The 23,869-nt window shown below is 38.8% G+C and overlaps 1 protein-coding gene across 8 annotated transcripts in view; it reads left to right on the top strand.

Annotated features, from left to right (window-relative positions):
* Positions 1 to 22,510, top strand: part of CREM (cAMP responsive element modulator) — a 35,399-nt gene extending 12,889 nt beyond the window's left edge. Inside the window, exons 3-8 of one of the 8 annotated variants that reach the window (XM_054273420.1) lie at positions 703 to 849; positions 5,719 to 5,810; positions 5,953 to 6,098; positions 11,723 to 11,866; positions 19,553 to 19,709; positions 21,798 to 22,510. In XM_054273420.1, coding sequence (XP_054129395.1) covers positions 703 to 849; positions 5,719 to 5,810; positions 5,953 to 6,098; positions 11,723 to 11,866; positions 19,553 to 19,709; positions 21,798 to 21,942 — 831 coding nt within the window. In that variant the 3' untranslated portion in view covers positions 21,943 to 22,510. Of the gene's footprint in view, positions 1 to 702; positions 850 to 5,718; positions 5,811 to 5,952; positions 6,099 to 11,722; positions 11,867 to 15,134; positions 15,227 to 19,552; positions 19,710 to 21,396 lie in introns of those variants that run through there. The other 7 variants (XM_054273421.1, XM_054273419.1, XM_054273422.1 and 4 more) reach the window with 7 other exon arrangements.
* The last annotated feature ends 1,359 nt before the right edge of the window (positions 22,511 to 23,869 follow it).

Genomic DNA, 23,869 nt, shown 5'->3' with positions numbered 1-23,869 from the left:
TTAGTCCTCAGCACTGAGGGTAGAGAGTCACAGGCTGGGGAAAGCTGTTCTAGGCTTAGAGAAGATTCAGCTGTTCTTTGTTTTTGTTGTTGTTTGAAGCACTGATACACTCCAGCTCTCTTTTTCTTGATACATAAAATTATATATATAACAGGAGTCCGTTAAACTGAATGAGTTGACAAATCCTTGTATGGCTTTATTTAATAGGACGATTTTTCACTGTCTGAAGAATTCTCATGTCTCTTGAGACATCAATCCAAAAAGCATAACTTCTTACCTAATAATTTTTTTTCTTCCTAAGTCTGCCCTTTATGTTATTGCAGTGACATTCCACTTCAGTGAATATGTGTGGGTTTTGTCACATTTCTGGAGGTTCTTCCTAACCTTCATGCTGGCAACAGCAGATCTGGTGTGTGATGGCTGAGGGTTGGGTTTTTTTGATTGAAAGGAAAATACAAAGTCTCTGGAGGAAAAAAACCAAATAATTGCAGTTTCTTATAGTACAGTTTTAAGCTTTCCTGACCATTTGGCCTTTGGTACTTTTACTAGTAAAAATAATTTATTTCTATGTGTGATAATGATATACATCTGAGCTTTTTTAGATGTGGCAACAAAATCAGTCTGTTTTAGCTATCACTGCTAAAAGCATTTACTGAAGTCTTAAGACATCTTACTTAAACATGATGATTGTAATTTTTGCAGGTTTCTGTAGCTGCTTCCAGTGCTGGAAGAGGATCTCCAGCTGTAACTCTAGTGCAGTTGCCTTCTGGTCAAACTGTTCATGTCCAGGGTGTCATTCAAGCCACACAGCCCTCAGTCATTCAGTCACCACACATGCAAGCTGTTCAGGTTAGCTTTTTTATTGTTACATTTTCATGAATATTTGGTACCTCATAATTCTTTTCCCAGCCCATCTTCAGTTTCTCTTCATTCCCACCAGTGCTGCAAGATTTACTCAGATGGCACAGGAAACAGCAGGGGGAAAGGTGGCAAACATCCAACCAGGAGCAGCTCTACAAGCATTGTGTAGCAATTCCTTAATGCTTCCTGTTTATCTTATAAGAAATTGTCTTGGAACTTGGGTCTGAACTTACGCAATAGCAAATTTGTGTCATAACACGGCCTTACTTCAGTGTATCCTGCAGTTTTAAATTTCTGTTAAATGCTATGAACATAGTGTTTCTAATGAAACTATGAACTCATAAATACTGAAGTATCTGCTATTTTATTTTTGGAAAGGGTCTGGGCCTAGTAGAAGTAAGCATATTGTATCAAGTGGTTCCTTGTTTGGAGCCCCTATCAGACCCTGTTAGAGCATCTCATATTGCTTTTTGTGGGTGTGGATACCAAAAATACAGGCAGCCTCGAAGCACACATTTATGTGGCAAATGTTCGTGTGTTTAAAGTTGCCAGAACTAGAAAACAGGGATTGGTGCAAAATTTGTAAGACTTTTCAGAGTTTTTAAAAAGTAGAAAAGGTAAGAAAGAATGAATTTGCAGTGTTTTGGAAAATTTTTGGCCTCCCATTGGTGTTTTTTTATTTGTAGCTGGGAAGGCTTCTGCTCTAGTTTTATTGAAATCTGTTTGAGAAATGTCAGCTGAATTGCTTTTTGCAGATACAATTGCTATTTCTGATAAGAAAGGTGATGCATCTCTCTCTGTTAGAAGGGAAGGGTTTTGCCTGTGACCATTGCAACACATTAAGCAAAAGCCATGTGTTGTCAGTCTTGAGAAGCCATCTTTAATGGTAGAGGCTTCTTAATAAATTTCCAGTATAATGACAAAAAGACATGTATAAATAGGATTTATGTTTGAGAAAAATAATAAAACCGTGATCAGATAATGAATATTTTAATGTTGAGCAGTTGGTGTAGATGATGGGACTTCAAGGTTTTGAAATCCTAGATCACTATGGAAAGAGGTGTGGTAGGTGCTAATATTTGATCAAATTTCAAGTCAGAACAGAGTATTCAAAGTAAATATTTTTTTTCATTGGAATTCTTTCTAACTGTAATTTTCCTGAGTAACCTTTGCTCAATAAGCACATTAGCAATTCCCAGTTTCTCTTCCTTTAGTCAGTGTAGTCAGGGCATACATGCAAAGATAGAGGACTTTTTTCAAAGCTCAGAAGGAGAAATTTCTCAGGGATCTCTTGCCAGCTGCTGCTGTGTTGTCTTAGGGGAGTGGAAGTCGACCATTTGTTGTATTGAGTGAACTCTGGCTCTCCACCCTTACCCAAAGGGGTAGAAACAGGAAAGTTTTGTCCCAATTAATACTGACTAGTTAGTTCCAGGATTTTGCTTTGGTTTCATCTGGATAAGAAAGAGTCTTGAAGATGCTGTAGAAGAATCCATTACAGAGGGTGTTCAGCCCTTCTGTGATCCTTTTCAGTACACTATCTTGCCACCTGCAATTTCCTCCAGATCATTTGGCTTTAACTTCTACTTCTCTGCCAGACAGTGGGGAACTTGGGAGATTATATCAGTTTAAAAAAGAAATCAAGGTATGCTGAAGGTTGGTGTTGAAGCTTGCATGACCTCTCCCTCAAACATCTGCCATTTTCAACTGAAAGTGCTCAGAAGTTTTTCTCATAATGCTGTTGTTTTTTAGATGAAAAAATATGTTTATAGCATTCCTTATTGTTTTGTTAAATGTTGTTTTATTTATAGGAAGATTTAAATTGTTGACTTACTGCTTGCTCCCCCCTGTAGTGTATCAGGTCTTGGAAAGACTTAACATGACTTTGAAGTTAAATTTGTTCAAATGCAGATGAAGCTGAAGTAGGTGAAGTTGAAATCTGAACAATGTCCAGGAAGAAATTACAATGTTTTGTTTGTTAACAGTATGCACATAGTTGTTTGTCATTAGAGTGATCTGAAGTGTTCATTTCTCTCTTTGTCATGATGAGAATTAAGGCTTTTGAAACTTCTTGTAGAAAATGTCCTCTTCCACACTGTGGTGGTTTGACACTGGCCAGAATTCCAGGCCCCCATTAAAGTTGTTCACTCACCCACCCCTGCTACAGCTGGGCAGAGGAGAGAAGATTTAACAAAGGGTTTCATGAATTGAGATAAGGACCAGGAGAGAACACTCCGATGGCAAAACAGGCTCAACTTAAAGATAGAAAGTGAATTTATAACTAAAAAATCAGAGCAGGATAATGAGAAGTAAAATAAGCCCTTGAAGACACCTTTTTTTCCTCCAGCCCCTCCCTCCTTCCCACTGACAGTGCAGGGAGACAAAATGTGGGAGTTTTGGTCATTTTGTCACCCAAGGTTTTCCTCTGCTGCACAGGGAGAGAAGTTCTTCCTCAGTGAGACTGTGGGGTCCCTCCCATGCGAGACAGTTCTCCATTCATTTCTCCAGCATGGCTCCAATCTCTTGAGCAGCAGGCCTCCCAAAACTGCTGCAGTGTGAGTCCCTCCCATGGCAAACCATGCTCCCAAAACTGCTGTGGCATGGGTCGCTCTTCCTCGGGGTGCAGCCCTCCGAGGACAGGCTGTTCCTTGGACCAAGACCTGTCTCTCCATGCGTTTCCCGCTGGACCATGGCCTCCTCCAGGCATCCACCCGCTCTGGCATGGGCACCTCCCTCATGGGCTGTGAGGGATCTCCCCTGGATCCCCATGGGCTGTGGGGCACAGCTGCTTCACCGTGGTCTTACCATGGCCTGCAGAGGAATCCTGGCTCCAGCATCTGGAGCACCTCCTCCTCCACTGACCTTGGTGTCTCCATGTTGTTTCCCTCACATGTTCTCACTTCCTCCTCTTTTCTGGCTGGAATTGAAACTGTGCCCCAACCTTTGTTTTGATTTCTTCCTAAATATGTTTAACACAGAGGCATTACCACCATCTCTAATTGGCCCGGGCTTGGCCAGTGGTACATCCATCTGCAGAGCCATCAGGGATTGGCTCTACTGGAAATCATGGAAGCTTCTAGCAGCTTCTCACAGAAGCCACCTCTGCATCCCCTCTGCTACCAAAAACTGTGCCGTGCAAAACCAATACACACATTAAAATGCTTAAATAATCTTGTAATTATCCTTACCTTCTTCCTAAAGTATGACTGCTCCCAACTTCTTCAGCCATCTTCACAAACTGGGGGGCCTGTTGGTATCTGTTAGGGTAATGTGACAATTTAAAGAAAGTTGAGGTCTTGTTTTTGAACTATTTGTCCTGGGACAAATAGATAATTTAAAAACCCCCAGGCCCCAGCAGAATGAAAATTCTGTTTTGAGTTAGGATGCCCAGGCTCTTTCTTGACTGTGCAATACGATCTTACTTCTGAAGGGTTATGCCAGAGGCTTGAAGATTGATCCATGAGGAGATTGCTGAAGGCACTTTGGGAGGGAAATGTCTTTCAGGATCTCTCTCTGCTGCTCAGCATTGGTCTCTTCTGCAAAGGGAGGAATACGAATTTCTTGAAGCACCTGGATCCCTGCAGTCACCTGGATTCTCTGATGTCTGGTTTGGAGCTGTGCATCTGTACACATTCAGAAGTAACTCTCACTGCCTAGGTGGCAGACATAGAGTTCTAATGATGTTTGTTGCATATTACCCAGCCAAATGAGGCTACATTAAATATTTTTACACAGAAGTGTAATGTAGTAAAATTAACAAGTGAGGAGATAATTTTGTTCTGCAATAACCCACAGTTCTTTCAAGGTGGTGTTCTAAAGGTTTGAGTTGAGCTGACCCAGGCCTATAAATTTCCAGAATGTTCCAGACAGTCATTTTCTACTGAGGTCAAGCAGATTTTGTTTCTAGTAGCAAACACTGAGGACTGGCAGATGCATTAATTCCAGAGCTCTTTCTTGCATTCCCTGAGCTTCCACTGCAGCTGATTCAAACACTTGAATTCTTCTTGTCTCTTACATCGTGTTTGTTGAGTGTTAGTTTAACAAAGTGCTTAATCTGAAACTGCAGTCTGGTCTGTCTTTGTGTGAAAAGATTTTCACACTATTTCAATTTGAAAATCTCACCACAGCAATAGTTCTGAGTAGTTAAAAGAATCCAAGAGAATAAAGTCTTTTCCTTGTTCAATAATGACTTTCAGTTCTGTGAAGTAAGATAGATGCTGGTCAAGAGTGTGATTCAGCCCTGGGCCTTAATATTGTCTGGAGTAATCTTAAAAGAAGAAGAGCATATGAAAATACTAAAGGTCTGAGAAAATGAGATACTGTGCATTTCTTAGGCACTTCCAAAACTCATACAACATTGCTAAACAATGCCTTTGCATTTATGAATGTGTTAGTAAGTCTAATAAATGTGTATATTTAAATAAAGTTAATTTTTAAATAGCTTTGGTGTGGTATGAAGAAACTTTTATATTGTGTACTATCATTTAAGGCACATTAGTGCAGTATTCTGTATTTTAGATGTTTGATTTTACTTTAAGACCTAATTAAATTGTATAATATTTTTATATTTAAAGAAATCTGTTTCCCGTACTTTTTCTAAGTGTCATTCACAAAAAAGTAACCTGGATTTTATTGACTTATTCCTTTTTCAAATGGAAGATGTTATCTGAGTGGCTGTGTCTGGATAGCTTCAGAATTTGCAATTTGCATTGGAAAAAGTAGTCCAAAAATCACATGATTAGTGATAAATAAGTCAACAAACTTCCCATATGTAAACATGGAAGGAGTTTTTAAAAAAAATTTACTCTGCTGCTCTTTTTTTTAATGAAGTTATGAATTTCAGGAACTTTGCTATTACAGGTAGCATCGATTGCAGATGAAGCTGCACAATCAGAAGTGATAATTGATTCTCAAAAACGTAGGGAAATACTTTCAAGAAGGCCTTCATACCGGTAAGGACTTTTAATTTTGGTTTTGCTGGTTTTAAAGGCAGCTTACTTATTACAGCAAAACTGTCTGATAAAAGTCAGTTCTTTGATTTTCTTAAGGGTATGGATCTTCAAGTACATAAAATTACTTACATTCTCTTTTTAGAAAAATTTTGAATGAGCTCTCCTCAGATGCACCTGCAGTAGCGAAGATTGACGAAGAAGAGAAGTCAGAAGATGAAGGAACGCCTTCTGGTATTTCTGCAGTGGCCATGCCAACCAGCCTGTATCATACTAACACAGGGCAATACCGTATGTGTGCAATGTACTACGTGGTGATGCAGAGCATAGCATAGCTTTGTTTCTAGCAGTTACCTAATGCACTTTGATTTTGATGAAGAAGAGATTCTGTATTTTTAAGTAATTATTATTAATTTTTTCTAACATGGGAATTATCGACTTTTAATCTTGTAGTATTTGTTGGCTGCTAAATGGAGTCGTTCTAGAGCTTCTATGCATTAAAATGTAGAGGTGAGGCTCAGCTGAAAGAAAAAATGCTGACACCTTCATGTGAATGTTTAATGATACAAATCATTGCAGTTTCAAATTCTTGTGATTTGTTATGTATTAGCGCTATTCACTATATGAAATGGCAAGTAGAATTTTTTGAAATGTAAGGTTGGAGTATGAAATTACTTGTTAAGTTCCAATTTTCTTTCTTAAAAGAATTATGTCTTTTTGTCACCAGTTTTTAAGTATCTACACTTTTACCACAGAGCTAACCTTAATCATGGTTTCCAACATTTGATACATCATCCAAATGCAAGTTAAAAGTTATGCTTACTGTTCTGTTCTATAGATTTGCTTTTAGATATTTTTATTCCTGTATTTATAGTAGAAGTGTTGCATAACTTGCACTCTGTGGCTTCTTTGGACATAATCAGTTATCAGTTTGGATAACTTTGTAATAACAGCTCTTCTTAAAATTCTGTATTTTATAAAGCTACGCTCGTACAGTTTGTAGGGGTTTTTCATGTCTTTTCATAAGTAGACACACTAAAGTGCAGGTGTTTTTCCTTTGATATAATGACAGGAAGATTGCATGAGAAATGTTGTGGAGTTTTCTTCCTGAAATGAGAAAACAGAGGAAGTCTAATAAAACACTGCAGTGGCATAGAAAAGAGGATAGAATGGCTCTAGTTATGTTTACTCATCCTTAGAATTCTTCAGTTATTTTTAATTTATGCAACTAAACTAATTATTAATGATGCAAAGACAGAATTTGCCTGTACTGCTTCTATCCTTTCAGCATAGAAAGTAATTTTGCTTGTGCCCCTAGGCTGCTTTTCTTACCCTTTCTGTAAGCTCTAGACATAAATAAATGTTTGCTGTGTGATGTCCAGCATCTGAAGTATTCTTTTCTGTGGAAAAGAACAGCATCATCCTAAATCACAACTATTCAGTACAGAGTCCAGCATGTATTAATGTATTCTTGTATTCTAAGAAAAATTAAATATTTTTCTTCAATTTTTGCATTGTATTATTTATTTTGCTTAGATTTAATTAAGAATATACATATTTGCCATGTCAAGGCTTAAAAATTAGTGTTATAATGTCTGTGAATTACCTAGTGAGCCTGTAAACCTCTAGGATTTTTAAGAAATTTTAGAGCTTAGGTTTAATCATGACTTCCCCTGGGAAGCCACAGTTGTACTTTGAGCCTAATATCTTGCAGGAGGTGATTCTTAGGGGAATATATTTTCATTTGAACACACCTATAAACAATGGTGATAGGGAAGTGTTTAAGTGAATTAAACACTTAAAGTGAACACTTAATTCAAAGGTTTTAGTTTCTTGTTCAATCAGACATTTATTTCTGAAAATTAGGCAACAGAGAGCATCACTGACAATGTAAGAACAGAATCCACGAAAATTTAATTAAATCTCATGTCTTAATTTAAACTAGGCTATAAGCCAAGCTTGGGAGATTTCTGTTCTTTGCTGCTTTTTCTTTGAGTAAGTTATAGTTGTAGCATAAAACATGTGCTGTATAATTAAGGTTCTCATCATAATGGGGCATTGCTTCAAAATGCAATGTCAGCCTTCATGGACTTTCTTGGTTTTGGCTCAAAAGCTTTGCTTTGAAAGCTTTTTCTTTTTGGAAATAGTTTTTCTTGCTGAATTTATGAGTTCATTAATTAGATTTTTTTTAAAGTTCACTTTTGTAAGTTAAAATACTTTTTGCCTTAGCAAATTCTGTGTATTTTAATTAGGCAGGTGGTAGCAAGGATGATAATTTCCTTTTAATAAAGAGGGTGTTAATTTGGAACTTGCTGAAGAGAGCTTGACTGTTGACCCCTAGTCTTTACATATATGAGGCACAGATCTGAAGCATCTCTGAGCCTTCCTGTTGGTTCCCTGTTGGTTCCCTGTTGGTTCAGGAACTGCTGTCAGCTAAAACCAGGAACCAGGTGGGAATGTAGCAAATCCAGTGTTGATTTTAGACTGCATGTGGTGCAGAGGGTCACTCCATGTACCTCCTTCATCTTTACACCTCCTGTCAGTAGCTCTGTGCTTCTGCCTGTCACTCCTGTGCCTGAGGACTCCTCTGTCCCAGGCCAGCATGGGCTGCCCAGGTTCTGCTGTGCAGGCACCCAGTAGTTTGTGCTTTAAGCTTGTGCAGTGTCCGTGGCAATGAAGAGCTGGCCTTGTGGTGTCACCATCTGTATTGTGCCCTGGTTTAAAAGAGGTGTTATGTTATTACATTTGCTGGTTCCTTTTTTTCTCTACTGTTCTCTCTATTCCTGCAAAGGAAGGGCAATTTGAATCATTTTGACTGTGTGTTTATGTCTGGATGTCTGGGATGACTGTTTTTGGAAGAACTTGATAAGTAAATATGTCTGGAAAACAAATGTATTTTTGTCTATTAGCAGCATTGATGGCTCTTCTTTACTTACTTTTCACCAGGCAAAATGGTGAATGGTTTCCCAATACCTTTTTCCTTGGAGCTTCTTGGCTTTGGCTTTGGAAGCAGACAGACTGACATGACCAGATAAAATGTCTTTGCCAGCTACCTCCATCAACACACTGTGATCTTTCTGCCAGGCAAATGGGTAGTTTTGCACAAGATGCTCTCTGGTATAGGAGCCTTGTATTCTTATCTGACTACACACCTACTCTGTTGGCTGTAGTTCTGTCATGTTGGTTGTTTAATACTGTAAAAAATTACTTCCCTCACCTGGGGTAGTGGTCTAATGTGTAAGAGTTGTTTGTTCAGTTGGAGTGTGTGAATCAGTCTCCCCATCCCCCTGCCTCCTTGTGCATATCATGATGATCTGCATGAAAAAATGCAGGGGGAATGAAAATTATTAAATCTTTACCTATCTGTTTGAATTACTTGCTCTCTTAGAACAGACTTTTAACAATTGAAGAATTAAGAAATCTTTGGGAAAGACTAATTTTAGTTCCATTTCCAGTTTTGGAAGGGAAAAAGATCTGGGTTTTTCTTCTGGATTAGAGCTGATGATCATACTCAGAGGGTGGTATTAGTACTGTCCTCACTCCTAGTTGGAAGAGAAGATGCTGCTTGCATCCATCCACCTGCATGGCATTCAGCTACAGGGACTGTCCAGGAAAGTCCTGTACTCATCATAAAAGGCTCAGTTTTCAGTAGAGCTCCAGCACAACAAAGTGTGTGCAGTGGTTGAGATCAGGACAGTGAATGGGGGACAGGCAGTGTGTGTTCTGGGAATGTGGCAGGAATCAGTCCTGTAAGGGAGGCAGCTACTGGAGTTAATTCACTTTTGTGTATAAAGTACTGGGTTGGGATCTGAATGAATAATTGCTGGACAGCTGTGACATAATTGTTTACCCAGGTTCACTGTGTAGCTGAGAGCTTTTTATCAGTCTGTGCTGATGTTTTACTGCTTAGAAAGCCAAACTGACCGGGGTTTATGTGGTAGGGTTCTGTGGTGGTGTAGATGTACCATTCCTGGTGCTAACTCTGAAAGGCAGAATTTGGCTCATTTTAACTTGTCTGGGAGGTAGAGTTGACAGAAATCTTGTTGCTCTTGTCCTGGACTTTGTGAAGAGTAGGGGATACAATGCTTTACTTTTGTTGCTTCTCTCTGTTTTGTCTTGCCTTAAAATGGGGCACTTTGTGCTTTGGAGGCCAGACTGAAACATCTTGCACTCTACCCCCTGCCACACTCTTCCCCTTCTCCTCAATGCCTTATGGGGCCTGTGTGCAGCACCCAACCTACTGTTGCCAAAATAGAACATGTGAAATCAGCAATCTCTAAAATTCACATAGGTACCTAACAAATCCTGTATTGAGATAAGCAGAGCTGAACCTTCAGGAATCGCATCAAATACTGTAATCTGACAATGAATTCAGAGAAATTGGCAAGCTTCAATCTTTTTTTATGTATGACTTTTATAGCATAGTTTAAATATCTTTTGTGGGAGAAAAGATTTTTTACTCTTTGAGGCAGAAAAGATTTTTTACTCATTGGGCATTGGGTTCTCAGCTGAAAGTTTCAGGATTGCTTTAATTAACACAGCAGATGTGGATTTGGCTGGTGAATCACTTGGTAGATAAGGAATTGGCTCAAAGAGCTCCAATCAATAGCCTTATGCTGAGGTGGAGGCCAGTGATGAGTGGTGTCCTTCAGAGATCTGGGACCAGTATTATTTTGTATCTTTGGATGGAAATGTGGAATCTTTGTGGAGCTGCCCCTTCAGAAAGTTTGCAGGTGACACCAGGCTGAATGATGCAGTTGAGACTCAAAGCTCAGTAGAGAGAAGGGATCCCATCCAAAGGGACTGTGACAGAGTAGAGAGGTGGACCCATGCAAACTTCATGATAAGGCCAATGCCAATCATCAATACACAGCATCCTGTGTATGGGTTGTGGCAATCCTGAATGTGGATATAGGCTGGGCAGTGAGTGGACTGAGGACCTGGATGTGCTGGTGGCTGAAACACTGGCTATGAGCTGGCAATGTGTGCTTGCAGCCTATAAAGCCAGCCAGATCTTAGGCTGCATGCAAGGCAGGGTGGGCAGCAGATCAAGGGATGCAATTCTGCCCCTCTGCTCTGGTGAGACCCCACCTGGATGCATCCAGCTCTGAGTTTCCAGCACGAGACAGACATGGACTTGCTTGAGCAGATCCAGAGTTAGATGATCTTGAAGGTCCTTTCCAACTCAAGCCATTCTGTGATTCAGTGATATTTCTGTGTTTAACAAAGGCAATGCTAATTTCAGAAGGAATATACAATTAATGATGTCTCTAGGGAATTGCATTTTTATAAATACTTGATTATGGCAAGAAGGCAGTATGATTTTTATTAATGGGGAAAGTATATTTGTTTTTTTCATATTGCTATTACATTGAGGGAAGAACCCTACTTTGTTCTGTTTCTTTTTTTACATGAGTATTGGGCTCTGTACAGCTGTGTACAACCTGGTTAAATGTTGTGCTAACACTAAGGAAAAGATTGTTAGTGTTAGACATCTTTATTTTCCTTTGTCTTGATGTCCTGGATTTTGTTTTCTGAGAGTCAATGAACAACTTTTTAAAGATTTTTTATTTTAAATAACTCCTATGTTAGTATTTAAAACATCACTTTTATATGGCTAAGAGCTATGATTTTTCCCCACATATTTAAACTATTTTAGTAGAGTTAATATTTCTGGAAACAGAGATAAAATGTGTTGAACACAGCTTTTTATCTGTTATATGTATGGCATATACTACACAACAGACTTTATATTTGTGGAAATCAGTATTAATATTATCTAAATTTTATCATACAGTTGGTCCTTAAGCAAGGAGAGGACCAGGAGTCCTGTAAGACAGTGTTTATTGCATGTTTTTTAGCATGTGTTATGTCTTTCTGTTCCCTAACTTCTCTTTTTTTTTTCCCCTGTTTAGTTACCATATCTCAAGGTGGTACAATTCAGACTGTGACAAATTCGGGAGCTCCTCAGCCAGGTGCTACCATTGTGCAATATGCAGCACAGTCATCTGATGGCACACAACAGTTTTTTGTTCCTGGAAGCCAAGTTGTTGTTCAAGGTATATTTTAATAGTTTACTTTTTTTTCATTTTTTCACATTAAACAATTTTTCTTAAAACTTTTCTTATTTTGTCTTGACATTATTGCACCATTAAGTAAAATACTCATAGCAAGATGAAAGAGTCTTAGGAAGGGATTCAGGTTTCTGCTTAGTAAGGCTGCTACTGTGTTTGGTTAAAAAGAGTGAAATAGCAGTATAACATCACTTTCTGCTTTGGATTGTCCTTTGCAGATTTTGAGACATGTTTAATTGGAATAAAGGTACTGCTACAGATGGAAGTGAGATGCTGAAGGTGCACATCGTTTAATATATGAAACGAATTTGTTTTTTTCAGCAGTTAATGTTAATAAAACACAAATTCTGAAGATTCTGGGATATGTTTAGGGCAGAATTTCCTTTCAACTTATGGCTCTTGCAGTTACTAGAAAGTAGATCCTTTAATGAAGCTAGTTTTCTCACAGAGGAATGCTTTGAAGGTCCTATAAAGTGCACACATGAAGTGATGACAACCTTTGAAAATGGGAGCTAGATTTCTCTGTGGAGACACTAAATTAATAGCTATGGAGAATATACAGATTTTAAAAATAATATTTCATTGACAGAGAGAAGTAGAGGGGAGGGCTGTATGAATACTTCCTTAAGCCAAAACAGCTATCTGAAATAAGCCATGAGAAGAGCTAGGAAGGATTTAGATATGTATTCATGAAGTGGATGAGGATCATCAAATAAATGTCGAAATTGTTTTCCCAAGACTTTTCCAGAAGCATTTCAAGTGCTTTAAGACTATAAGATGAAAATACCTTAGCCAGATGTTTTTATTGTTCAGAGAGTGTTGTTACAACTTCCCAAAATGTTATTATGAATACATACTTACCAAAGCCCTAAGTCCCAAATTTGGCTGTCTCCAAACCAATTTCCCACTCTAGTGCTGCATGTTTTTCTGAGTATGAGTCTAATATGTTTTCTGTGTGTGTGCCTACACATCCCTTAAATCAGAGGCCGCCTCCCATCTCTCCAGGTTCACTGTAGTTAGTATTTTATAGGTACTGCTTTGATTTTTCAGAGCTTTGGTGTCAGGGGCAGAAAGAATAACTCCTCAGCTGCTTCTTAAACCTCCCATTTGTGAAGAAGCACAGCATTTGAGGATTTTGTCTGGCAGCATTTCAGTCCTTAGGAATTCCATTTGACTGATTTTTCCTTTACAGACTCTCCATTACAGAGCTGTTCTCTGACAGGGCTGCTCAGTCTCAGCAATGGGCTCCACAAGATGGAATTGCCCTTTAAGTGTTTTGCCTGTGATGGAAACTTACAAAATGGATTCAGAGACAGTAACTGAATGCCTTCTACATCATATTTCTGGAAGCATCTAGATACTTTTAAGTAAATGGATTTGTTCTCTGTCCCTGCTCAGAGAAGTTTATTTCCTGGAATTCTCTGTTCCTTTGGTTCAAAGTCCAGTGCTTTAGTGAGCCTCATAGCTGTTAACATAGTCAAAAATGTGACATAACATACAGGGAAAAGTACAAAGCAAACAGTAAATGAGCATGAACTTGGAGATGATGAGAAGATAAAAGGCTTCAACTTACTCTACATGCTATTGATGTTAGAAAATCTTTAGGAAAGAACAAAACATCTACAGTAAAAAAAAAATGTATAAAAACATTGTGAACATGTTTACAGCAATACAATTGTATGAAGGCAGCAAACCTGAGTTAATTACAATGGAGTGGGACAATGGAATAAGTTGAATATACAAGTGTCTGAAATGTCCTTATTACAGCTCATCCTGCCTATGCCAGAAAGTCTGTTGGCACACAGGTTATGAACATTTGTCATTGATGTACACTTTGTAGTTGACTGTAGCTAATGTTGTGATAACATCGATTATAATAGAAAAATTATTCTGCTTAGTAATCCTACCACTTACATATGTATTTTTATAAACCATGTGTTTGGTATTTTCTGATAACCTGTGATGTGGAAAAATATTAGGATAAAAGTGCCAAATACATTGATCCAATTGAGTGACATTGTATTTGCTACAAGTTTACATTTGTAGGCAAAATAAGAGGCAGTTCTAGTGTGGGCAATTTCCTAACACATTAAGGGTTAAGGATTTTTTTGCTAGCTGAAGAAGGAAGTGTTTTGATGATTAGTGAAAGTGAGTGTAGAAAAGTTATATAAAAATCATTCTGTTGGGATCTATGTGTATTTTCGTTACATTGTTAGTGATATTTGATATCTGTGGCTTGAACTCCTTGTGCTTTAGTTCTGATCTTCTGTACATCTGATCCTGAAGTGCTCCTGTAATCACAGAACACTCCTATAAACACAGGATGTAAAACACAGAACATCAGTGCAAACATTGATGCTTCCAGTGCTGCCATCCAGCACAGTTTCACAGTTGATAAATTGCCACTCTGAATTTGTTTGGTACAAACACCTTAGAAGTTTGTTGTGCCCTACATACAAACCAGTGCTTGGACTCTTGGTCTGAAACTATTTCATTTGCATTGATGTAAATAAGGAGTAACTCTCTTAGAGCGGAGTTGCTGGTTTTTTTAATTTATATTTTAAAACAGAGTCAAACAATCTCTTGGATATATTTTGAAAAAGGAGGGAAGAGGGAAGAGGTAGCCTTTACGCAGAGTCACTGTTCTGCTTGGTACAGCATCTGAAACCACTGGCTTTAGGCTGACTTACTTCGTTGGAGTGTTCCTTAATAATTTCTGAAGCTTTTAACTGAAATTAAATGAGTGGGTTGTGGGTTTTCCTGCAAAGCAAGGAGCTCTAGCCTTTCATTTACCTATTTGTTACAGCTTATTAAGCTTTCCTGTCTTGCATGTCTGTCCAACAGAGTTCTCTGCCTTTTATTGGAACTGTTCCAATGAAAACAACTGCATGTCTGTTTTAAATTTCCTTATTTTCTATCCAATCATGACTTTATCATTTGAATTCATTCATGAATGCTAGAGCCACGTTTTCATTTCTGTCAGTCAGTGCTGTGAATTTTCAGGTCTTTCTTAACAGCCTGCTTTGTGGTGAGTGCTTTCTGTAGCTTTATGAATAATTCAGGGAAAAAGAACAAAGCTAGGATTTATAGCAGTATGGAAGAGGAAAAAAAAATCCAGGTTTACTGGAAAAGGAATTCTTTGGGCTGCAGTTTCAGTGAGCTGTTCCAGTGATGGAGCATGTTAATGACAGCAGTAAGCAAGTGAGGTCATTGTGATGTCAGTGCTCTTGCTTGTAATCCTGCACATGCTTGGTAGTTTGGAACAGTTCATGCTGAGCTCTGGTAGAGGAGCAGCAGAATCGTGTGTGCAGAAGTTGATCATGGCTGTAACAGGAGATGAAACAGGTAAAAATTTTGTTAGCCTTTGATATGGTATTTTTGGATGTCTGTGCAGTGTTTAGTTAATATTTGTGGCATTTTCTTTTGAACCTGTTGCTGTAATTCTTTCTTCTCTCTAAAGTCATGCAAATAGCTTCTAATTCTCTCTACTTAGTGTAGGATTCCAGGGCAATTTTAACAGTTTTGTTTGGGGGGGAAAAACCTAAAAATCACTGTTAGTGTATGAGTTTTTGCACACATTGATTCAGTAACTGTTCTTTATTATTTGATGCAGGATTTTGCTGAAAACAATCCACCGCTCTACTTTTGCATTTTTCTTTATTGTGGTGATAGTCATATATGTTGCTGTGTTTATAATTGCTTTTTCTTTTGTAAAAATGACAACTGCCTTTTTTATTGAGCAATAGGCGCTACAAATTTGATAGCCATGGGCTTCAACCTAGCGTGTAAATCAACCCTGTGCTCCGAGTATTAGAACACACTGAATGGAAACAGATTGGAGGGCAATAATTGAAGTATTGTAGCGCCTGCTTGTTTTCTCCTCCACTGTTAAAATGGTCTGTTCCTCAGCTAATTGAGTTCAAAAGGCTGACGTCATTAGATTTCCTGGAATCGTGTTGCAGTAGGGAACTGGAAAAGTTAAACTCCAAACAAGATACACATTGACGTCAGCTCCAAGTCATGCTGCGATTTAGTCAGTTCCTTTCTGCCTCTCAATTGCCTCCGGCAGCTCGGTGCCATTAACTGCTTCCCTGCCGGCCCCTACGTGCTGCTGCTCGCTGCTGCCGCGCTTGTTTCATTAATCCAGAGATAAATATCTGCTCAGGGTCCGTGTATTTAATGCTCAAAGGGATAATGATTCATGCCTTGTGTAGCCAGTTTAGTGGTGAAGTTAAAAACCCCTTGATAATCAAGTCCCACCATTATGACTCACAGAGGGGGAGAATAGGCATCCAAATGCATCGGGCGTTTTTTCTCTTGGATAGTCACTGAAAGAACTGAGTGCAGGGATGCTCTCTAGTGTTCAGCAAGTTACTTTTTCCAAGAGGTGATTGCTTTTTTATTTTATTTTTTTTTAATGCATGTTTGGTTTTTTTCACTAGTTGTCTATTGGCTTTCTTAATTTTCATTTTGCAAGTCTCAACTAAAAGCTTCAGGTTTTCATTGACTTTTTACTCCCCTTGCATTTTAAGGGGAAAAAAAAAAAGAAAAAAAAATTACCCGGGGCAGTGTGATAGGGAAATGCACCAACTCCAGATTTGTTGCTTTGTTAACACTCTCAGTTCTGTTTCTGGTACCTTAGGAATTACATTAAACCTTGGTGAAGTGTCATTAGAAATGGCCAAAGAAGTTTGACAGTCTGGATGAAGTGTGTAGGACATTTGTTTCAAATGCTGAAATGGAAGGTATTCTTCACTGTAATATAGATGCATAATTAGGCTTAAAATAACTTTGAAAAAAATTAAATTTATCCCACTGTGTTTAGAACCTGTTTCATCTTTCCAAAGGTCATTTTCTGGGGAACTCAGTTACATTGTAATTTCTTGAGCTAATGCACAAAACATTTTTCAATCTTCAAAATATATTTTTGCAATGATATATCGGAAAATATATATTATTGCACAGCTAAAAGATACTTGGTCAATGCTATGCTATGCTTTCTGTTTCTAAACAGTGGTGTCTAGATTGGCAAGGTCAGTACCACCAGAATAGTTGTTTATCTGTGTTCCTGTGCTGGCAGGTTTCTAAGGGAGACAACTGTCAGGCAGAGACTGCCACTACTGGGACCTGCTCAGACTAGAACATTTACCAGCGGTGTTTGCTGATCCCAGCTGAGATAGGGACTTGCTTTTGTTAAGTCTTGCTGGAGGTACATGATCACACTGAGTCCTCTGCACAAAAGCTGCAGTAAGTCTGTTTGCTGCCATCTGAGCTTAAGTCAAACACAGACAACAAATTAGTTGGTCTTGCCAGGCTGAGGTGATTGGGTTGTGGAGCTTCCCCACCATGACTTCATCTACAGAATGGTTTGCTTGGATTTCTAATTCATTGTAGCTAAGGCAAATTAAGGTAACATCTCTTTAATACCTAGTGATGAGAGAGGAAAAGATAGTTCTTACCATAGAGTCTGTAAGATGTATGTAATGTGGCCAGCATAAAGGTGAGCCTGAGGAGTTGCTAAAATTCCACTTTTATAGTTAGTGAGCTGAGGTACCATTCCATTGACGTGACTGGGACTGCTAAGAAATGTGGAGGATTTAAAGGGTTAAGCAATTCCCCTGTAGATGTACAAGATGACCAAGCCCTGTGCTCAGGGCAGCTGCCTGTCATTGCTCACAGGGCTGTTCTGAGCTGATTTCCCCCTCCCTCTCTCCCTCCCACATCCCCGGGGGATTATCCAGGTCAGTTCACTGGTCCAGTTCATCTTGTAATTCCACAAACACTTTTACCCACAGGACTGAGGAGGGGGGGAGGTGCACGGGGTTTAAGCTGATAATGATTTCAGGACATGGTTGTGGAATTGTAGTCTAAGCACAACTTGATTCCATTTTTTTTGTTTGTTTTGAACTAGTGAAGCTCTTACATTAATATAGTAGGAATAATAGTATATTTTTATTAGATTTGTTTTTTCCCCTTATAGTTAACTGCTCAATCTGTCAGCCTCCCCAAGATGTTTTTGTCTACCTTTTATTTTTCCAAGTTGACCTGGTGTCAGCTGGGATAGAGTTAATTTTCTTCCTGTTAGCTGGTACAGTGCTGTTTTTTGGTTTTAGGATGAGAGAGGTGTTGATAGCTCACTCATGGTTTGGTTGTTGCTCAGCAGTAGTTGCACTAAGTCAGGGACTTTCCAGCCTCTCACAGTCTGTCAGTGAGTGGGCTGGGAGTGCACTGAGAGCTGTGGGGGATCACATCCAGAACAGCTGACCCCAGATAGCCAGAGGGATATTCCATACCTAAGGCATCATGCTGAGCATATAAACTGGAGGGAAAGCTGGCCTAGAGCCTGCTGCCCAGCAGCAGGCTGGCCATCAGTTGGTGAGTGGTAAACAATTGCTTCTAATTTGCATTAATTATTTTTCTTGGGTTTATTTCTCTTTCTTTTTGTTATTTTCCTTTTCATTACATTTATTATTTTATTTCCATCAAACTGTTCCCATCTCAACCTATGAGTTTGCTCTACCTCATCCAGCTGGGGAGCTGTGTGGGTGGAGTGAACAAGTGCCTGACTGTGTGGTGCTTAGTTGCAGGCTGGGGTTAAACTGTGAGACATGTTTTTCCATTATTTGAATAATGCTTTGGAGAATTAAAGTATAAAATAAGTGTAACAATAGCCTCTGAAACATCAATTATCTACAGTTGCTTTAATGACACAATTTGAATTTTTGTTCTATCATATGTAAATGTAAAATATTAATGGAAGGAAATAGGTAAATACTTGCTCAGAATGTAAAGAGGAGTATGTTTTTTGTTTGGTTTTGTTTTCTGTCAGACAAGACACAAGTACTTAGGACTTCCCCAGTGTTTTTAAGTTGAGGTACATCATGTAGGGACAAGTACATCTGAAACAAAGAAATGACGTGAGTCTGTGAGAAAGGTGTTGGTTTCCAGTCATATCAGATCAGCATTTGGCTTGGGGAGGGCACAAAACTGCTAAGCTCAGGAGCTGAATCTGAACTTTTGCCCTCTGATTTACTGTGCAGCTACACTCCTTCCTGTGCAACTGCCACTGCCTCCTGTTGCTGCTAATGCTGCAGCATCCCATGTGTGGTCCTCTTGCCCAGGGAACAAATGCCTGAACATCCTGAGCACTTGTCTGTTCCTTTTCATTGTAGCAACAGCAGCTCTCACTCGTTTCCCAAGGGTTGCCAAACTGCTGTTGTAAGAGGAGGAGAGGCTGTAAAGCTGGTACTGTTGCTATCACAAGGAAGGAGGAGAAAGTTGTCTTCTGAAGCAAATTGAATCCTGTACAGGGAGAACAGGGTAGCATATAAACCTCAGTTTATATGCAGGTCCTTCTTTTTGTGGGATTGTGCAAACAGGAAGTGTCACTGCCTGAACTGTTTCTCAAACTGCTTTCCCCATGTTGTATGAAGAGAGCCATGTGGAAGCTTTCAGTCCAGCTGGCTGCTGGGGCCACATGCTAGAGCAATTCAGACACTTGACAGTATGGAAATAAATGCTATTAAGATAAAAAAATATAGTTGTGTCATTACAGACGTGTGAAATAATTTATGTATCTGGGATGCTGGATAAATCATTATCAGAAATCTGTTATTTTCAGATACACTTCTTTTTTTGCCATATGTTTTAAAATATGTTTCTTTTATGCAGCTGCCACTGGAGACATGCCAGCTTACCAGATCCGAACTCCCACAACCACCTTACCTCAGGGAGTGGTGATGGCAGCCTCGCCAGGGACGCTGCACAGCCCTCAGCAAATGGCAGAAGAGGCCACACGCAAGAGAGAGCTGAGACTTTTGAAAAATAGGTAAGACTATGCCATAATTCATGGTCAGTCTTGTAAACTACCTCCCCCCCTCCCCCAAACATTAGAACAAAGTTTTCTTCTTAAGGTCATGAGCACTGCCTGTAATTGATGAAGGGAAGGCAGGAAATTCTTTTCAGTCATCCCATGTCCTTCTAGCACAGAGTATTGGTTGTTAACACTGGAACATTTGACCTTAAAGCCATGGATTTTTAGTTTGAAAATATTAGGTGATTCAGAAATCAATATCAGATAATTTTTGTGATGATCCAGAGTTACACTTTTTGTTGCATTTTACTTCCTGTCCTCTCCCACTACTGACAGTAAAATGACCAGTAGGGCCTCTTTCATTTTGAAACATCCCCACAAAGAATTGTTTAGGAAAATAGCTGAGGATCTCATTAGCAGCTGTCCATTAATGATGCTGTGAAGAGGACTTATTCAAAGATGGAATGATAATTATAGACTTTGCCAAATACTTGGCTGCTGGGATGGGATACTTTGCAGTGTCCCTGTCATTTTGTGAGGCCCATTGTGTGAAGTTGCTGTATATTTTTTAATTAGTTGTCATGGACTTGACTGAGTGTTGTAAATGTCAGTCTTTCTCTGTGCAGTCTTCTTGCTATTCCTTGGGGAGTCTGTCTTTTTAAAATGTGTAGCCACCTCTGTCATTGGCAGATTAATAGTAGAAATAGTCTGCTCTGCAGATTTCTAATACACTGCTTAGCCACTTGTCTTATAATTGAATTAATGGTATTGCTTTGCTCTCATGCCTGTCCTTTATTTTAAATTACTTACAAGGATCACTGCATTGTTGTGCCTCCTTTATGTTTCTTCTTCCTTCAGTTTTAAAACTAATGCCTATGCTATAGCTCATAACTTGCTGGAATGTTAGCCTCTCACAATTTGGTAGTTTGTCATGTTCCAAGGTAGTAAAGGAGGACTCCCAGTACTTCTAATATTTCTTCTGGATTTGAATGCTTGTTTAGTCACATGCTTCTGAACACACTAGCCAAAGTGTTTAGCTCAAATATTAGAGACTTTTGAGCAGAACTACAAAATGGCTTCAGGCTATCATTTGCCAGCAATAAAAACTACAGACTCGTGTGGCTGAAATGTGCTCAGGCAGCCAGTTCTGAAATGCTAATAAATTGTATTTGTTTGGATTAAATTGTATTGTATATTGTTACAACATGCAGTAAGTTTTTATCTTCATGTAAGCTTGGCATCTAGTTTTTATCTGAAGAGAGTAGAGTTATGTTTGTGTTTTTCTGAAAGTATATTCTCTGGGTTTGGTTTTAAGATTTTGATGGCAGAAGACAATGCTCCCGATAAACAGACAAAGTAGAATGTGACTGGAAGAAGAAATGCTGCTTTCCATCCTAATGTTTAGTGCAAGTCAAGTCAATACATCATCAATTACTCCCTGTTTTTCTTGATTCTTCTGTGTATTGGTTCCATCTTTGTATTTGGTGATGCTGGATGCATTTCAAGTTCTAGATATTTTGGATTATATTTTAACTGTGTTACTGCTTTTGGCTGTTATCCGATGTTCTGTTTGTGCAATCCAGCAGTTGGTGGTGGTGGTTGTTGTTATTGTGGAGCCACTGGGATTGCAGGTAATTGCATTTATCCAGTCTTTGCCATATTGTGGCTGTTCCTGTAGTCATTTGCCTTGTATTGGTTCCAGGGAAGCTGCCAGAGAATGTCGCAGAAAGAAGAAAGAATATGTCAAATGTCTTGAAAATCGTGTGGCTGTGCTTGAAAACCAAAACAAGACTCTCATTGAGGAACTCAAGGCCCTCAAAGATCTTTATTGTCATAAAGCAGAATAACTTTCTTTCATTTGGACCTCCTTTATTATGAACTTTAATCAAGGCATGAGAGGAAGCAATTCTACAGATTGCCATATGAACTTGAGAAAGAGACACTTGAGGCCCTTGTGGAACCCAATTTTGCTTAGTGTTTTCAGACTGATTTGGGAGATATTCCAAAATTTGGAATTCTGTCATAGTCTCCATACTCTGCTGAGCTTTCTAATGGCATGCAAATGGCTTTTTTGTTTGCACTTTTTACTTCTGCTTTTTGCAGGGAAGCTGCTAAAGAATGTCGACGTCGGAAGAAAGAATACATAAAATGTCTGGAGAGTCGTGTTGCAGTGCTAGAAGTTCAGAACAAGAAACTTATACAGGAGCTTGAAACCCTAAAAGACATTTGCTCTTCCAAAACAGATTAGTAAAAATATTTATTATACTGTGAACTAAGATATGTCCAGTTGCTTTGTAAGACAGTACATAGCCAACATGACTTACGGCTTTCTCTTTGTGTCATTTATAATATATTCCAACTCCTAACATTCCTGAATGCTTTCCTGCTTTTTGTCAATTCATAGCTCTAATTTCAGGTTTTTCTTGCACCATCCTTCTGTCTCCCAAGGAGCCAAATGTTAAAAAATATAACAAAGTAAAAAAGTGCATAATTTCTAAGAGCTGTTTCTTTGCCATGTATTTACAAATTACTTTTACATGTTACTGAGTGTCCTGCACATTAAAAATATTTTGCAATTGTTTTAGATGAATCATAAAGATAATGCATCCAGTAATACAAGAAAATCAAACAACCCAAGGTATCTCAGGAAAGAGTTTATAAAAGAATGTTATGATTATATGTATGTACTAGCATACTAGTCTACAGATGATTTTATGGCATATTTTTATATTAGTTGCTTTGTGGAAAAAAGTATTGTATTGCTGTCACTGAGTGCCATGGTTAAAGATAGTTTTTAATAGAACCATGTTGTTTAACCTGTGTAGTGTCTGATTTCCTTTAAAAACCTGGTTGAGATGCTTTAAAATCCATGAGTATCTGAAAGAAGACAAAGGGAAAAAAGCACACCTAAGCTCATGACATGATGCTAAATATATTGTAAATACCTGTAAGATGCTCTCTTATATGGCTGCTATTTACTTAAATTTTCTGTATTCTGCAGAATATTTGATTCACTGGAGGTCTGTATATCAAAATTTAAATGTTCATCCTGAATACTTCACATTCTAGGTCCTGTACACCTGTAGATAGTTGCCTGTAGTGAAGATTGATGGTGCAGTTCTTTTCACAATTTCAGCAAACTACTGAATGGTGGTCAAGGTGTCCTAAGGAAGGGAGCTTTCCAATAAGTAACTATTTGCTGATTCACTGAGTTCTGGAGTAGCCTACAGATGAGAGCTGAAGATTTTTAAAATAAACCCATGTTTAAACCAGATTACAGCTCTCGTAAATGCAGTATGTGCCAACTTTCCATTGTGCTTTGAAAAAACTAGTGTACATGCAGAGTTGCTTCTGGGTACTTTTTAAATTCAGGAGTGATCTAATTGCTTGGCCAGTACAGTCTATGAGCAGAGTATTTGGGAACTTTGCTGGAACTAATGGCCTTACTGATGTGGTAGGAGGAGAGGCCTGTTTCCTACTTAATTGGCTTTACTGAGGGTGTGTGTGTGTGTGAGAGTGTGTGAGTGTATGGAAGGGGAGGAGGGATGGAATCATACTGAAGTCATTGAGACTTCCTAATTTAATTTAAACTCAATTTGCATTTAACCCTCTTCGCTCTGACCCTGTTGGGGTGGGTTGGTTTATGTATATGATTTTTTCTTCTTTCCTAAATTACTTGAAATACGCAGGATAATTTTCTTGACTATTTTGAAAATCCCACTAGGTACCTAAGTGGCACCATTTGTAAGAAGAGGTATTCTCTCTCACTTCCTGCAGCCACATCAGTTGATTTAAGGAGGTAACAAGATACCTCTGACCTCTAAGGCTCTGATGCAGGTTTGGAACAAAAGTAAAGTAAACTTTGAAATGTCTTCTTTACTGTGAAAATACATCTGAAGTGCTAAGGTCAGCAGAAGTCAAAGGTTCTGTTCAGGTTGGACAGGATGAATGCAATCTGCAGGTCCATTTTGCAGCCTCTGTAGTGCAACAAGGGAGTTTGTTGTGGCTCTGTCATTAGTCTGTTTTCTGTTACAGGTAGGCATTGCTCCTGACTCACAAGGGATTTGGAAACTTAAATCGAGAAAAACTTGTGTGGGGGGGGTAGATATGTATGCAGTAAAAAGTCCCCTTTATCGTCACAATAGTGGCTGGTACTAACTACAGTTAGAAATTTG

This window comes from Melozone crissalis, unplaced genomic scaffold (genome assembly GCF_028551555.1).
Source record: "Melozone crissalis strain CALT ecotype California unplaced genomic scaffold, PUWL_Pcris_2 ptg000016l_1, whole genome shotgun sequence".
NCBI lineage: Eukaryota > Metazoa > Chordata > Aves > Passeriformes > Passerellidae > Melozone > Melozone crissalis.
This window is presented reverse-complemented; position numbering and strand designations above follow the sequence as displayed.